Source organism: Stegostoma tigrinum, chromosome 39 (assembly GCF_030684315.1).
Source record: "Stegostoma tigrinum isolate sSteTig4 chromosome 39, sSteTig4.hap1, whole genome shotgun sequence".
In the NCBI taxonomy this organism is placed as follows: Eukaryota; Metazoa; Chordata; class Chondrichthyes; order Orectolobiformes; family Stegostomatidae; genus Stegostoma; species Stegostoma tigrinum.
The window spans coordinates 8,088,280-8,105,702 of record NC_081392.1 but is presented as its reverse complement, the minus strand read 5'-3'; the positions used below and the strand labels follow the sequence as shown (position 1 = coordinate 8,105,702).

General features: G+C 43.8%; 1 protein-coding gene across 1 annotated transcript; it reads left to right on the top strand.

Moving 5' to 3' along the window:
- Window positions 1–1,186: 1,186 nt before the first annotated feature.
- Window positions 1,187–16,599, top strand: blvrb (biliverdin reductase B). The gene is made up of 5 exons (XM_048522681.2): window positions 1,187–1,344; window positions 8,571–8,732; window positions 10,263–10,352; window positions 11,987–12,118; window positions 16,327–16,599. The coding sequence occupies exons 1-5, from the start codon at window positions 1,269–1,271 to the stop codon at window positions 16,485–16,487; spliced, it is 621 nt and encodes a 206-aa protein (XP_048378638.1). The 5' UTR covers window positions 1,187–1,268; the 3' UTR covers window positions 16,488–16,599.
- Window positions 16,600–17,423: the final 824 nt, after the last annotated feature.

Below are 17,423 nucleotides of genomic sequence, written 5' to 3'. Positions count from 1 at the left end.
ATGTTGTGCACAGCCCAGACCATCATGGAAGCCAACTTTCCATCCACGGATTCTATTTACATGGCCTGCTGCCACAGAAAGATGGCCAACATCATCAAAGACCCATCGCGCCCCGGTAATGACTTCCTACAACTTCTTCCATCAGGTAGGAGATAACAGAAGCATTAACACACACACACACAAGCAGGTTCAGGAACAGCTTCTTTCTGGCTATCATCAGACTGTTGAATGGACTGTAACCTCAAATAATGTAACCTGTATGCTTCTAAGTCTTTTGTGATCTTTCCATCCTTTGCTGGCTGTGACCTGCCTGTACTGCTCGCAAACAAAGCTTTTCATTGTTTTTCAGTACACATGACAATAAAATCAAAATCAAAATCAAATGAAGAGAAATGACTCAGAGATTCAAGGATGGAATCAATTTAGTTAAGATATAAAACATTACTTTTCTGGATGTGGTCTCTTGGCCACCAACAAATGGGAGAGATATTGAGGAACATATTTGCAGGGAAATGACTGGTAAGTGAACACATTATAGTTATAATGATGAACTTTAATTATCTGAATATAGACTAGTTTAGGAGTTATATTAAGGGAAGAGAGGGTCAGGGGTCTAGAATGTGTCCAGAAGAATTGTCTTCAGTAGTATGTTTCCAGTCTGACATGAAGGGGATTTGAGGTGGGAAACATGGATCAAATATCAATAGGGAATACTTATCACAATGTTTAGGTTGGCTATGGACAAGGAAATATGGAAATACAGGGTGCTAATCACTAACTGGGAGAGGGCTGACTCCAGTCTTTTGGAAAAAGCCAAGGTACATTTCCGTGAGGGAGAACGGTCGTATAAACAAATCCAGAGCTCCCTCAATGGAGAAAGAAAAATGAGAGTAAGATGCAGAAAATGTTGATGTCAGGTAAGTAAAATCATTGGGAATCAGTGTGGGCCCTCAGTGATATTCTCATTAACCCTGGACAGAGGGACCTAGATTTAAGTCCCACCTGTTCCAGAAGTGTGTAATAACATCTCCAAAACAAAAAAAAACGGTTCGATACAGAAGGCAGGGTCACTTGAGGCACCGTGGTGTCCCTGCCTCTGATCCTGGAGGCCAGGGTTCACGTGATTCTACAATGACTAGAGGGAGGGCTGAAATGACTAATGGGCGGAGTCTTACCCGGAATGCAATGATATACTGGCAGATCGTGGGAAGGACAGCATTGAGGTCGGTGTGAGGGCCAGAGACGGGGTTATTTCCAAGGGTGCAGCCATGGGGAAGAAGGTCGTGATTTTCGGCTCTACCGGGATGACGGGGCTCGCTACCCTGCCACAGGCTCTCGAAGCCGGTAAGAAACGACAAATGCGACCGGGGAAACGGGCCGGGCGCCGGGCAGCGGGACCGGGGAAACGGGCCGGGCGCCGGGCAGCGGGACCGGGGAAACGGGCCGGGCGCCGGGCAGCGGGACCGGGGAAACGGGCCGGGCGCCGGGCAGCGGGACCGGGGAAACGGGCCGGGCGCCGGGCAGCGGGCAGTGGGACCGTCTGATGCTAAAAGTTCCGATCGTCAAAATTGTCCCGATGTATTGCGTCTTCACTAACTGCGCTGGTCAAGTTTCATCTCCCTGTCTCAAAAAGGTAAGTTTACCACACCGTAGCGATATGAGGAACAGCTGCTTTCGGGCCGTTCTCAGACTGTTGAATAGCTTCTAGCCTCAAATAATGTAACCTATGTGTCTTTATAACAAAGGATCTAAAAATCATAGAAGACTTAGTCTGCCTGTACCGCTTATAAACAGTTTTTCCACTGTATTTCGGTACGCATGACGATCAATCAGAAAACCTTGCCAAAGAAATGGCCCCAGTATTTCTGCATCAAAACTTTGTATAGTTCCTCCTTGCATTCTCCAAACATTCGATTAAAGCTTACAACAGAGAACTGCATTTATATAACCAAGTGCTTCCACAGTTAGTCAAGGAAGGAATGGACGCGGTTACTATTATTATGCCAGGAAATGCTACTTGCCAATGGTTAGTCAGCTAAATTGCACACAGCAAGATCCCACAAATAGCATCGAGTGAATGACCAGGTTTTCTGTTGCTGTGGGTGTTGGAGTATTTATGGGATGGTCTGGGACTGGGAACATCTGGGAGAGGGAGAACTGCCACTGCCCCCACCCAGCAGTGGTATGACAGTACAGGCCTCCCTTGGCACTGCTCCCTTGGCAATGTGCTCTCTGTCAGGGCAAAAATTCCCTCAGCACTGACCCTTTAATAATGTGAACTCCATTGGCACTGACCCTGACAGTGTGGTGCTCCCTTGGAGCTGACCCTCTGGAGCAAAATGTTCCCTTGGTACTGCCCCCTCTGCAGTTTGGTGCAATGCAGTACCCCCTTGATACTGCTGGAGTGTTGGTTTGAGAGGACCAGCCATAGATCTTGTGCTTTAGTCAAAAGAGCATTGCCACTGGCCCCCTCCTCACTTGTTCTTTCCCTGTCCACTGTGCCACACTCACTGGTTTCCAGAAGATTGCTGGGAGTGGAGAATGGGGTATGTGGGTGGTGGTGGGTGAAGGGTAGCTGCAATCGAAGGTGTGGGAGATGGCTACAAGAGCACCACCACAATGAGGTCTTGATCTCAGTTTGTGATGGACTCAGTGTACTGAAGAGCTCTGCACACAGTTGTGGGCCAGGCTACTTCCCTAGATGTAGCACCAAGCTACAGAAATAGAGATGGGAGCGAGCAACCAGCTATAAAGAGAGATAACACAGACTAGGGTTAAATTTCCTGTAATTTAGAAAGTGTTTTTATGGGCAAGTTGGTCAAGGTTAAGACATTAAGATTAGCAGGTAGGAAGAAACAATTTCAACAGGCCTGGGAGCTTAGGAGAAGGGCTCGGAACATAGAACAGTACAGCACAGGCCCTTCAGCCCACGATGTTGTGCTGACCATTGATCCTCGTGTATGCACCCTCAAATTTCTGTGACCATATGCATGTCCAGCAGTCTCTCAAATGTCCCCAACGACCTTGCTTCCACAACTGCTGCTGGCAACACATTCCATGCTCTCTCAACACTGTAAAGAACCCACCTCTGACATCCCCTCTATACTTTGCTCCAACCAGCTTAAAACTATGACCCCTCATGTTAGCCTCTTCTGCCCTGGGAAATAGCCTCTGGCTATCAACTCTATCTATGCCTCTCATTACCTTGTATACCTCAATTAGGTCCCCTCTTCTCCAATGAAGAAAGTCCAAGCTCAGTCAATCTCTCTTCATAAGATAAGCTCTCCAGAGTTACCAATTAGAGCCAGACCTTTCAGGAGTGAAACTCAAACTGTTATGATTCTACTTGTAGTTACTGGACAAGTCAAATCAGAGCCTGATATCTGGGCTAATTGATAATGTTGCCTTTTTTCTTTGCTACTCAATGAGGCGCACTTTTGATGAAACATAATCCTGTAAAGCTGCAGGCTTGGTTTTCACAATAAAACATACATTTATTTTGCAAAAGGGAAGATAGAGTAAACCAAACTACCTACTTATAATTTAAAAAAACTTTGAAATACACAGTAAAATTACAATCCCATATATCCCAACATCGACACATTACAGTCCTCCAAACACCAGACAGTTCACTTCTCTTTCAATGTTTGTAGGTTTAACTTGTCTATTTCTTTCAAATCCTTACCTTCAAAGTTTGGCAGCCTCCTCCTTGAACAACTAAGCTTAGCACTTCTCAAACTCGAGGAATCCTTTCAAGGTGCTAACCAAACACTTCTATTCTGGAATTTTAGAACTGAAATCCTCAGAGGTAACCATCTCCTTTCTTCAGGAGGAATTGTTTACACATGATCTCCAATAGGGCCTCTGTGAACTGAAAAACAAAGGCTTTTCAAACTTCAGAGATAATGGGAACTGCAGATGCTGGAGAATTCCAAGATAATAAAATGTGAGGCTGGATGAACACAGCAGGCCAAGCAGCATCTCAGGAGCACAAAAGCTGACGTTTTGGGCCTAGACCCTTCATCGGAGAGGGAGCTGGAATAAAGGGGGAGAGAGGGGGAGGTGGACCAAAGATGGAGAGTAAAGAAGATAGGTAGGGAGGGGATAGGTCAGTCCAGGGAAGACGGACAGGTCAAGGAGGTGGGATGAGGTTAGTAGGTAGCTGGGGGTGTGGCTTGGTTAGTAGGTAGCTGGGGGTGTGGCTTTTCAAACTTGTTGTTTTTCTCCTAAGCAAACACTATCTAATCTCTATTAACAGAGTGAGTTAATGCTTCTCGATATTTACTATCAGCTGGCAAACCTTTCCAAATGCAAACGAATTCCTGTTATCACCCTAGGGGCTCCCTTGCACATGCTGACTTTAATTTTGGCAGTATTTCTGAAGCAGAGATAAAAGGAACTGCAGATGCTGGAGAATCGGAGATAACAAAGTGTGGAGCTGGATGAACACAGCAGGTCAAACAGCATCTTGGGAGCAGGAAGGCTGACGTTTCGGGCCTAGATCCTTCAGAAAAGGGGGATGGGGAGAGGGTTCTGAAATAAATAGGGAGAGAGGGGGAGGTGGATCAAAGATGGATAGAGGAGAAGATAGGTGGAGAGGAGGCAGACAAGTTAGAGGTGGGGATGGAGCCAGTAGAGGGGAGTGTGGGTAGGGAGGGGATAGGTCCAAGCAGAATGAGTTGCTGTTCCTGCAACCTTTGAGTGGCATCATTGGGGCACTGCAGGAGGCCCAGGATGGACATGTTGTCTGTGGAATGGGAGGGGCAGTTGAAATGGTTTGTGACTGGGAGGTGCAGATGTTTATTGCAAACTGAGCATAGGCATTTTGCAAGTGGTCCCCAAGCCTCTGCTTGGTTTCCCTGATGTAGAAGAGGCCTCAATGGGTACAGCGAATGCAGTATACCACATTGTCAGATGTGCAGGTGAACATCTGCTTGATACGGAAAGTCGTCTTCAGGGGTCTGGTGTGGAGTGAGGGAGGTGGTGTGGGGGCAGGTGTAGCACTTCCTGCAGTTGCAGGGGAATGTGCTCAGTGTGGTGGGGCTGGAGGGGAGTGTGGAGCAGACAAGGGAGTCAGTGGTCCCTCTGGAAAGCAGACGAGGGTGGGGGAGGGAAAAATGTCTTTGGTGGGGTCGGATTGCACGTGGTGCAAGTGTTGGCGATGCATTGGATCTGGAGGTTGGTGGGGTGGTACACGAGGACAAGGGGATTCTCTTTTGGTGGTTGTTGCAGGGACTGGGTGTGAGGGATGAGTTGTAGGAGACATGATTGCAGGTGTTCTCTACTGCTGTTGGGGAGTAAGTTGTGGTCCTTGCAAAATGAGGATATCTGAAATGCACAGGAGCGGAATGTCTGCTCCTGGGAGCAGATGTGGAGGAGGTGAAGGAATTGGGAATAGGGTATGGTTGTTTCTTTTCTTTTGCAGAAAGGTGGGTGGGAGGAAGTGTATTCTAGGTAGCTGTGGGAGCCTGTGGGCTTGAAATGGATATCGGTTTCTAGGTGGTTGCCTGAGATGGATACAGAGGTCCAGGAAAGTAAGGGACGTGTTAGAGATATCTCAGGTAACCTTGAGGTTGGGGTGGAAGGTGTTGAAGTGGATGAACTGTTCGAGCTCCTCTTGGGAGCATAAGGCAGTGCCGATACAGTCCTCCATGTAAAGGAGGAAGAGGTGGGGTTTAGGGTCAGAGTAGGTACAGACGAGGGACTGTTCCATGCAACCTACAAAGAGGCAGGCATAGCTTGGGCCCGTGGCCCAAGTACCCATGGCCACCCCTTTGTCTGTAGAAAGTGGGAGGAATCAGAAGAGAAGTTGTTGAGGGTGAGGAGGCATTCGGCGAGGGGGACTTAGTTGGGCCTGTGGGACAGGAAGAAGCAGAGGGCCTTTAGGCCATCTGCATGGGAAATGTATTTCTGAAGCCTTTTTTAAAAAATTCTTAAGCCCCACCTTGGACACAGACCTCTTTGCATGCTAGGAGATCAAAATCCAAACTAGAATAAATTACCTTAAAATATGAGTGATATACCTTGCATCACAGAATACTTATACGTGGTAAAGGATGGTAGAACTTTGAAAAGTTTTTTAATGGCAATTGATGCTAAATGAACACTTACTTTTAAAACTGAGATTGAGAGATTCTTGTCAACCAAAGGGTTTAGGGAATAATGGGACAAAATGATTCCAGAGAGTTTGCTCACAGGCCATCCACAATCTCATTGAATGATGGAATAGGTTTGAGGGGCTGAAGGGGATCCTTCACATTCCTATCTTCCAAAAATACTCTATTAGCTGCAAAAAAACTTTCAGATGTTCTGGGGACATGAAGGGATATAAATGCAAGTTTTCTTTTTCACAAACTAAACATTTTTTACATTGTGCTAACCTTCCACCTAATCGTTTCCTTGCAGCTTTTCAGTTACTGAAGCAGTCTGTGTGCCCAAACACTGGAATTTGGCCAGCATTTAGGCTTGGGCTTCATAAGTGTTATACAATGACAAAATCCAAGAAGAGAAATCTTGACCACTACCCTTTACATTCAGTGGTAGTAATGTTAACATTCATATAGATGTCTGGGTGTTAATGATAAATGCACTCTCACTACATTTTGTGTTTAGCCTGGAACGATGACCAGAGATGTGGAATGTTCTTTCCATCCAGGAATTACCACTGCCACATACCCCTCGATCAACAAACTAGGGTGGGCACTGACCAGAAACTTGACTGGACAGGACCAGTCATACAAATATTGGTACTGCAAATGAGAGGCTGGGAATTCTGAGATGAGTAACTCAACTTGATTTCCCAAAGCCTGTCCACTACCTGCAGGATGCACTGCTAACAACTCAAGGCTCATGAGATTGCACCTTCCAGATTTGCAACTAACATTCCCTTTTGAGTTACATGGCTGTGCGTGACAACAATCAATGTTGGTGGGCTAATTGTGGCACTGACTTCTGATTCTGGAAGCCACTGCCACATACAATTCTTGGAGGCCTGCACAGTTTGCAAGAAAGCAAGAGGAAACATTGCTGTCCAAAGTTGCAGGCAATAACAGCAGGTATGTGGCAATATCTGAAAGTTCCCTTCCAAACCATATACTACCTTGACTTGGAACTATATTGTTGATCCTTCAGTGTCAAAAGTCAAAATCCTGGAACTACCTCCCTAATACTACTAAAGTGGTACCTACACCACCACATTCCCATGGGCAGTTAGGGATCAGCAATAAATATTGGCCCAGTCAACAACACCCACATCCCTTGAACGAATACCAAAACAGTCTAACTGGATCACAGATCTGTCATTGAGATGTACAGCATGAAAACAAACCCTTCAGTCCAATTCATCCATGCTGACCAGATATCCTGAATTAATCTAGTCCCATTTGGCCCATATCCCTCTAGATTCTTCCTATTCACTTGCCTATCCAGATGCCTTTTTAAATGTTGTAATTGTACCAAACTCCTCCAATTCCTGTAGCAGCTCATTCCATACATGCGCCTTCCTCTGTGTGAAAAAATGCTCCTTAAATCTTTCCTTAACCCTCTAGTTGTGGACTCCCACCTGTAGGGAAAAGGCCTTGACTATTCACACTGTCTGTGCCCCTCATGAATTTATAAACTTCTAAGATCACCCTCGGCATCTGACACTGCAAGGAAAATAGCCTATTCAGCCTCTCCCTACAGTGCAAACCACTCGTCCTCTTCCTTCCCCCCCCCCCGGCAACATTCTTTGTAAATACTATCTGAACACTTCCAAGTTTGACGATAGCTTTCCTATAGCAGTAAGATCAGAATGGAACAGTGTTCCAAAAGTGGTCTAACCAATATCCTGTGCAACCACAACTGTCTAGGAGAAACTTCTCCTATGTTGACTGTTAAATGAGTCAGATCACTTTTGGAGATCTATGATCACATTGTTCTTAAATATAAGAAAGCCAATTGTTGGAGGGTAGAACTGGAGCTAATCTTTACTCAGTTTAATATTTATTTACAAAGGGTAATGTTAGAAGTAATAATCTCCTACCTAACCATTTCAGTGTGTCTCCTTTTATCTGCTCAAGTAAAACCACTAATTGATGGCCTTCACCTGAATGTCACAAATGTAATTAAAATCAATTAATATAAATTAACAACAGCTAAAAGCACATACTGCTAAATGGTTTGATGCTAATTGGCAATTTCTGCATAAAGATTTCTAATGTTTTGCAACTTCATGAGGCTGGAAGGAAACAGAACCAGAATAAAACAAACATGTTACCTCTAGGCCAAAAGTCCTGGGTTCAAGCCCATCTGCTCCAGAAGTGTTATGACATGCCTGAACAAGTTGTTTAAAATAAGCAGTTTCATGCACAGTTAAACATAATTGATTCTGTTAGTTGAGACTTATGACAGATGAATTCTACAGGTTAAGCTGTGGAGTGACATAATTCCTCAGTAACTTGCAGTGTCTGCGAGGTGTCAAAAGGGGAAACCTGCAGAATTTGAGACCAAAACCAAATCTGGAGTGGATTGTCCTTGGTCAAAGTTGTTCCACATCAATTTCATTATACACATGCCTGTTTTTCTTGTAGGTTATGAGGTCACTGTTCTGGTCCGTGATCCAGCCAAACTGCCAGCTGAATGCAAAGGGTTAAAGGTCATTGTTGGTGACGTTCTGAACAAGGAAGATGTCCAGAAGGCAGTCAGAGGTCAGGATGGAGTAATCATTATTCTGGGAACCAGGAATGATCTGAGTAAGTCACTCTGCCAGGGTGCGGACAGCCAAATTGAACATGCTTCATGTGATTGTGGTTAAGTTGAAATATCATAGATGACTTTAAAGGAAAGTTAAATCTTCAAATGAAGGACAAAGGTATAGGAAGATGCTCTGGTGAGGTGACCTTTTCTCTTTTCAAAAAATAAGAGGGTCATTTGGAGCTATCATTTTAATACAATAAAAATATTTAGTCAACATACAGCTTTCTCATGTATTCCTGTCAACACTTACATCAGAAATCTCCTATATAAACTTGTCATTCAGTCGTTATGAACTTTAGCCAGTAGAAGTGCCAACAATGACTAGATTAAATGGGCAAACTCCTTCTCACATCCATGTTACTGATTGGCTTGCTCAGGTAGCTGCTGAGTTTTTGTTTTCTTTGATTCAATGAGGGACCCTGCTATTGCTCCTTGAGTGATAGGTGACTCACTGATGTAATTCAGCAAAGGCTTTGGGCCACTCACTTAGACCACTCTATGGGTATAGAGTGGTGGGGGTCTCTGGTGTCATCACCCAGTCTGGGTGTAAATACTTTTATCAACCTTTTTTGAAAGGGAGCGTTACATTACCCTTTCATGCTGTGGAGATAAACTTTATTCCCTGATGTTGTGGTGCAGAGGCATGCTTGTCATGGCTTGCAAGCCCTTTTGTATCTTCACCTGACTTTTTTCTGTCTTGGATGCTTTAAAACATGACTTGGAGGGTTTACAAGCTTGGTGTGGTGAGAGAGGACAGAACACTTATATACATGCCAGCCTTACAAGGCTGACCTTTTTTCCCACTGGCTGTTGGCTAGAAGACAGAGCCATAGACTTCCACCCTCTGCCATATAATGAGGCCTTCAGTCTAGTGACTGATAGAAGCACATATACAGATTAGTCTTTCAATAATGTAATTTAGAGCCTGGTATATTTCAAATGATGGTAGAATCATAGATTCCCTACAGAAAGAGGCCTTTCAGCCCATCAAGTCTGCACTGACCCTCCTGGGTGAGATGCACTTTGGACCCCAATCCCTGTAACACTGGATTTCCTGTGGGTAATCCACCTTGCCTGGACACTATAGAGCAATTTAGCACAGCCAGTCCACCTAACTTGTACATCTTTGAACTGTGGGATGAAACTGGAGCACCCACTGGAAACCCATACAGACACAGGGAGAACATGCAAGCTCCACACAGGCAGTTGCTGAAGGCTGGAAATGAACTGGCACTGAAGGGCAGCAGTGAGCTACCACTGAGATGCCATGCCACTCATTATGTTTAGTACTTAATATTCAATAAACAGTTTTAAAGAATCTTAGGGCATTTCCTGACCTTGCCTTCTCATTGACCAGTCTGATATGAACCCAAACTCTTAGATGACCATAGACTTGTGACACTCCTTGTAGGTGCATCTCACTTGGTATTGAACCTCGGAGTGTAAAACCTTTAAATGAGCTTTGGACCTGGAGTAGTACAGTCATAACTCATCACTTTATATCACCTTTGTTTCTGCCTCCACAGGCCCCACCACAATGATGTCCGAAGGAACCAAGAACATTGTTGAAGCAATGAAGGCCCACGGTGTGAGGAAGGTGGTGGCCTGCATGTCAAGTAAGTTTTAAGGTTGATAGGCTTGTATGTATTTGGCAACTTTCTCAACTTTGGGACGTAAGCACTTTCTCATGAAGAGAGAGGAGAGATAAACTGAGCCTCCTGATTCACTTCACTGACTTCCACAATTAGTCTCTTTTTATTTTTAAAAAGACATGATTGTTTCTTAGCTTCTGTGCTGAAGCCTTTCCAATGAACCCACAAACCTCCAGTTCAGAGGTGAGAATGCTATGAACTAAGCTGTAGATGACTTTGTTATCTCATCTTCCAACTAGTTAACTGTCTGCTGTGCAATGGTGTTTAACATAATATTGAATGTCTAAAGTAGGAACGTTGAAATTCACCTCTTTCTGAATTCCCTTTGTCAATGAGTGTTTATGGGATTTTACTATATTGGAACATTTAATTAGCAATAGTTACTGTACCTATTATTTCATTAAGTATTTCAACAGTTGCAGCTAAACCAATTCTTTCCTTTATTTGTGTTTTCTTTTGTTGTATTTTAACTATAGTGTATGAATAAAGTGTGTTTTGCTTCAAGTCTGGTAGTTTGACCAATAGAATTGCATCTGGAACACAACACGATACAGCTGCAATTCCAGCAGCCGGAAGAGAACCCCCAACTTTCAGCTGTAATGAAGTGAGAGGAAACCGCTTCCATGTCCTGTTTCAAGACCCCCAACTCCTGGTTCTGTGGGAGCTGGCCCCATCCATTCAGTTTGCTTCTATTCTTCCAACTTAAGAAAACAACCCAAGGCCCCTCAAACAGTTATTTAATGGGCTTTCAATAGGCAGCTGGGAATGTCTGCCTTGAAACCTCTGTTCAGACAAAAACTGGAACAAACTACAATTCTTAAAGCCACGGTATCATTATAATATCCCATTGACTCCTTTGCATGGGGTTCATCTGGAGTGAATTGCATCATCTGTAATGCTCGGGTCCAAGGGCAAATGGACTGCTTTGTGGAACACCTCTGCTTGGTTTGCAATAAACAACTGCACCTCCCAGTCGCAAACCACTTCAACTCCCTCCCATTCCTTAGACAACATGTCCATCATGGGCCTCCTGCAGGCCCACAATGATGCCACCCGAAGGTTGCAGGAACAGCAACTCATATTCCGCTTGGGAACCCTGCAGCCCAATGGTATCAATGTGGATCTCACATGCTTCAAAATCTCCCCACTGCATCCCAAAACCAGCCCAGCTTGTCTCTCCATTTCCTACCTACTAACCTCCTCCTGCCTCCTTGACCTGTCAGTCCTCCCTGGACTGACCTATCTTCTTTTCTCTCCATCTTCAGTCCACCTCCCCCGTCTCCCTATTTGTTTCAGAACCCTCTCCCCATTTCCCCCCCCCCCCGCCCCTGAAGGCTGACGTTTTGGGCCTAGAGCCTTTGTGCTCCTGAGATGCTGCTTGGCCTGCTGTGTTCATCCAGCTCCACTTTGTTATCTTGCCAGGATGGATTGTCCACTTGGTACCTTGGGCTGAAGTTAGTGGCAAACCCTTCAGCCTTGTCTCCAGTACTATGTGCTAATCTCCTGTTCGTGAGGATCGGGATATTTTATGGAGATTTCCCTTCCCATTAGGGTGGTGAGAGATGCAGTCAGTTGATGTGCCCTCTCTATTTCCACAGCATTCCTATTATGGGATGAAGAAAAGATCCCAACACGATTGCTGGATGTCACTAAGGATCATCAGAGGATGTATGAAGTACTGAAGAATTCTGGGCTGGACTATGTGGCTGTATTTTCACCCCACATTGAAGGTGAGATCGCTTTTTCACTGACTAAAATTACTGCAGGGCATGGGGCCATGGCATCCAATCTAAGTGGAAGTATGATGTGCAGGCTGAGTAGATTAACCATGGGAAATGCAGGGTTATGGGTTTAGAGGTAGGTCTGGGTGGGATACTCTTCAGGGTGGCAGTATGGACTTGATGGGCTAAATGGCCTTCATCCACACTGTAGGGATTCTATGATTATATTGAGGATGGAATTGTTTGGTAATGTGCATATAGAAAAATTATCCCCACTGGTGAGTGGGTTCAAAATTCTTGGTAAGAAATCTGTAGGGGAGCTAGGGAAAGATGTTTTCATAGAATTGTTAGGATTAGTGCCTCACTTGAAAAGGTAACTTCAAAGGCTGTGTTTGCCAGTGTAATGCCAGGATTGGCACACACCACTGCTGTTACAATGCCTGTGTCATCACTGCATGCTACTGGAAACTTTGCAATAATAACATGTGCCAGAACATTATAATTACTGAGAAACTAATGCCAAAGACAGAGGCATCAACCCTCCTTTCCCCACTTTTTTAAAAAGGAAAAACTGTGTCTCTCTCGATTGTAATTGCAATATTTTAACTACAAATTGATTTCAGTCCTCAATGCTATACTGTTCAATAAAATAATCAATTGAAAATAGCCATAGTTATACAGCACATAAACCAACCCTTCAGTCTAACACGTCCATGCTGATCCAGTATCCTAAACTGGCCTAGTCCCATTTGGCCCATATCACTCTAACCCCTTCCTATCCATATACCCCATCCAAGGGCCTTTAAATGTTGTAATTGTACCTTCCTCTGGCAACTCCATTGCATACATGCATCACCCTCTGTGAAAGATTGGCTACTTGGGTTCCTTTAATCTTGCTCTCTCTCGTGGGGGGGGGGGGGGGTGGGGGGTGCAGAGAGCAGAGAGGAAGGAGGGGAGGAATGACCCTGGCTAGTCACACTATCCATGACCCTCATGATTTTTTTGAACCTCCTTTATAAAGTCATCTGTCAGTCTCCAACAGTCCAGGGAAAATTGCCCCAGCCTATTCAGCCTAACCCAAAGCTCAAACTGTCCAATTCCAGCAACATCCTTGTAAACCTTTCCTGTCCTCTCTGAAGTTTAACAACCTTCCTGTATTAGGGACACTAGCTTTCAACACAGTATGCCAAAAGTGGCCTAACCAATGACCTTTTATAGTCATGACATGACAACTTCTATGCTCAATGCATTGATTTAATGAAGACATTTGCCTTCTTCACCACCCTGTACACCTGTGACTACAATTAGAAAGAATTATGCCCTTGTAGCTCTAGGTCTCTTTGTTCACCAACACTCCCCAGGGTCCTACCACTAACTATACAAGTTCTGCCTTACCAAAATACAACACCTCATTTAAACTCCTTCTAATTAAGGTCCAGTTGTAGTCTGATATGACCACCTTCTCTACATTATACCACCAGTTTTAGTGTCATCTGCAAACTTACTAACCATACTTCCTATATTCACACATTTTTAAAAAATACTGTTTATTAGAATGGAATAACCTAAATGTGACTTGGAGGCTTATGTTGCAACTTCTTAATTGGGTCTTAGCCAGACATTTGGGGAGAAATAACCAAGTTTAGATGCAGGAACTTCAAATGTGGTCTTGTACAATTTACAATCCACACCAGAAGGGATGGAAAGGAGAATAAGGTGATGGAGGGCAGCACTGGTGTCAGTGGCACAGATGTCCTGTTCCAGTGGCTTGGTGGGAGTTACTTGAATTTTACAGAAGAGCTGGGCAGTCATCTGAGAATGACAAGCTTGGAGAGTCATGAACAGAAGGGTGGAATGTGGTACTGAATGTGTCTACTTTCCAAAGACCCAGGAGAGGTTCAACAGGCCAAGTAATCCTCTGTGATGTGTATTTTTCATGGTATTGATGTTGAGCATTCAGATCCATCATTTCTTATTCAACAGTGCCAACTGGCAGCTGAGATTGTATTCTGCAAGCTGTTGCATAATCTAATTTTAACACCACGTGGCACCAGTAGCTGCACTTTAACACAAAACACCCTGTTCTGAGGAAGGGTCACCGGACCCGAATGTTAACTTGTTTTTCTCAGCAGGTGCTGCCAGACCTGCTGAGCTTTTCCTCAACCTTGTTTTTGTTTTGACTCTGTTATAAGAGTCCTAGAGCACAGACAGGCCCTGCAGACCAAACTGGTCCATGACAACCAAAATGTCCATCCATGCTAACCCCATGTCCCTGGACTTCACCCATATCCTTCTAAACCCTTCTCATCCATGTATTTGTCCAAATGCCTTTTTTAACTGTTGTCAATGTACCCGCCTCAACAACTCTTGCTGGCAGCTCATTCTCTTTGTGTACCATCCTCTGAATTTAAAAACAGTTGCCTCTCAGGTTCCCATGTATTCTTTCCCTTCTTACCTTAAACTGATGCTGTCTAGTCCTCTTCTTCCCCTGGAAAGAAGCATTCACCCTATCCATGCCTCTTGATCTTCTACACTTACTTAGGATTCCCCCCGCCCCCCCCCCCCCCCCACCCCACGTTGTCCTGCAGTCTAAAGGGGGAAAAAGTCCTAGCTTGTCCAACCTCACCCTATAATCAGTCCCCTGAGTCCTGGCAACATCTTTGTAAATTTCTTCAGCAGTCTTTCCAGTTTAACATCCTTTCTATAGCAAGAATTACATAGAGCTCTAGTGTCATAGTTTTCTGGGAGAGCTTCAAGAGCTGGTTTAAATTTTACTTTATATTTGAAAGCATTCTCAAATTGGGATGAATTTTCAATACATTTTTACACTTTGTATTGAAGCATGTTCCACTTAAAGTCACTTTCAACATCCTCTGCATGTCCCAAAAAATTTCCAAGCTAATTCAGATGTTTTCTATCCAGTGCAGCAGAAATTCTTCCTCCTTGATATTCCTGTGAATCACCTCTGTCCTCAATTCCTGTTTGCCCCTTTATCCTGATTAATTCTATTTTAATCTACCCTATGCTAATGTTCTTCTGTGTTTTTCTATTCTTGTACTATAAATACTTCTGTAACACTAACATCAATAGTTACAAGCTATTGAGACCCTGAGAGGATGGAGTAATCTCTACTAGAGAGACTTACATTGGAGATCATTAGGCATGTAATAGTGTGTACATAACAAGGTTTTTGTCAAATAATAGTCACTCTTGGTTGAGACAGACCTTGTGTACAACACAAGTGGAGACTATCCAACCTCAGGGACCAGTCTCATCAACCCAGAATCCCAAACCTCATGATAAAATAAAGATTGCCTTATGAAAGGCAGATCAAGCCACTTCTACATCCAATAACGTATGGCCTTGGTTAGAATTTCTTTCCAGGGTAATCTATAATAAATTGTGCAGCTTCAAATTATATTGAGGTGATGTTTCTGGGCACTTGTGGGGTGGGGGGGGTGGGGGGGAAGACTCTTCTAATGACCATTCCATGTGATATTTATGTAGAGCCCCCTCCACTCCTTTCCATTAAACCCATTAATGTACCTTTCTCCACCGTGTTGTTTAGCTTCCTCATATGCATCTGTTATTCACTTAAACTGTTGCTTATGGCAGGCAATTTATTACCACTTTGTCTAAGACTTTGGGCCAAGTGCTGGAAAACAGGATTAGAATAGTTCAGAGGTTGTCTTGATGGGTGCCTGTCAATTGGCTGAAGGGCTTTTCTTTGTGCTGTAGCTCTCTGATTCTTCCCCCTCTCTGACTCTGGGTAATAAGGTTTCTCCTGTATTCACAATGGATTATCTTATATTCATGGCAATAGTGTTTAATCCAGATTACTGCTGGAAAGAAATTCTAACTGGCTTGGAGGTAAGGTTGTATGTTGGTCTGGAAATTCTTGTATTTAGTATCACAATATCCTGCAGGTGTTTTGTATCCAGAAATTCTTGTTTGCATCTTGTCCAGATATTTCTGTTTTATTTTCCCTATCTCTCTCCTTTAGTATCTTATCAATCCTGATATTCCCATGTGGCCTCTTTATATCTCAGCACTCCTAGTTTCATCCTCTGTATTCATGTATTCTTATCCCTACCCCCATATCCCTGTGAATTTTCTCCTTTTTCACAGCATTCCTGTATGAATCTTCACTATTCCAGTAACTTTATGTCCTACTCCCTAGCTTCTGTCACAAATTGCTGTTTGTTTCCCTTTCACAGATGCTCATCCCTTGACTAAGGCTTACACTGTGTCAGTGAACAAAAGGGGAGGCCATGTCATCTCCAAACACGACCTGGGACACTTCTTCCTCAAATGCCTGACAACTTCGGAATACGATGGGAACATTGTGTGTGTGTCTGGAAATTATACACATTCATGATACAGCTTGCAATTTGTGATACATCCTTCGCTTACTATGATCTGCCAGTACCACTCATAAAGCTTTTCACTGTATTTCAGTACATGTGACAAATAAATTGGCAGAGAATGTGTGGTGCTGTTTAACATGAACATCTTTTTTAAAGAGAAAATCATTGGAAGTTGGAATAACAAATTATGTAAATCCACAAGCATCCATTCAAGTTTTGTAGCAATGAATGTTCATGCTTTTTTAAAACTTAATTTGTTTCTAATCCACCTGTTTAGAGGTTATTACACAGTTCTGGAGCAGATCCTCTAGAAGATGGAAGACTTGCTTCAACTCCAGTTCAATGGATGGTAAATCTAATATGGGGTGTGTAGACTCAGGGCAGTTGGTAATTGATGGGTTGTTGGATTTTAGTACTTCCTCCAATACCTTGACTTCACCTTGGAATCAAAAGTATTCATGGGGTCTTCACACCTATCAGGTCATCGAGAACATCGATTCAACCCTTGGGCAACTGTGTGGAGTTTAATGTTCTCCTTGTCTGCATGGGTTTCCTCCAGGTGCTCCAGTTTCCTCCACCGTCCAAAGATGTGCAGGTTAGGTGGATTGGCCTTGCTGAATTGCCCCAAAGTGTCAGGACAATGAGCAGGTAAAATGGATTAGCCATAGGAAATGTAGAGTTACGGGGTAAGTTGAGTTGGGGTGGGATGGTCTTGAGAGTTGGTGTGGACTTGATGGGCTGAATGGCCTACTTCCACACTGTAAGATTCTTAAAAAAAATTCAGTAAAAGCAATATAAGGTATTAATTGGAAAGTGGTTGAAAAAAGGCCTTTTTTAAGTGGCTCTGTTGTGGAGCACATTGCCACAGAGTACAGGTATTCATGAAATCCTACCTTCAACTGCACAAAGCTTCAAGAGATGTCTAATAGATACAGTCTTCCTTGCAT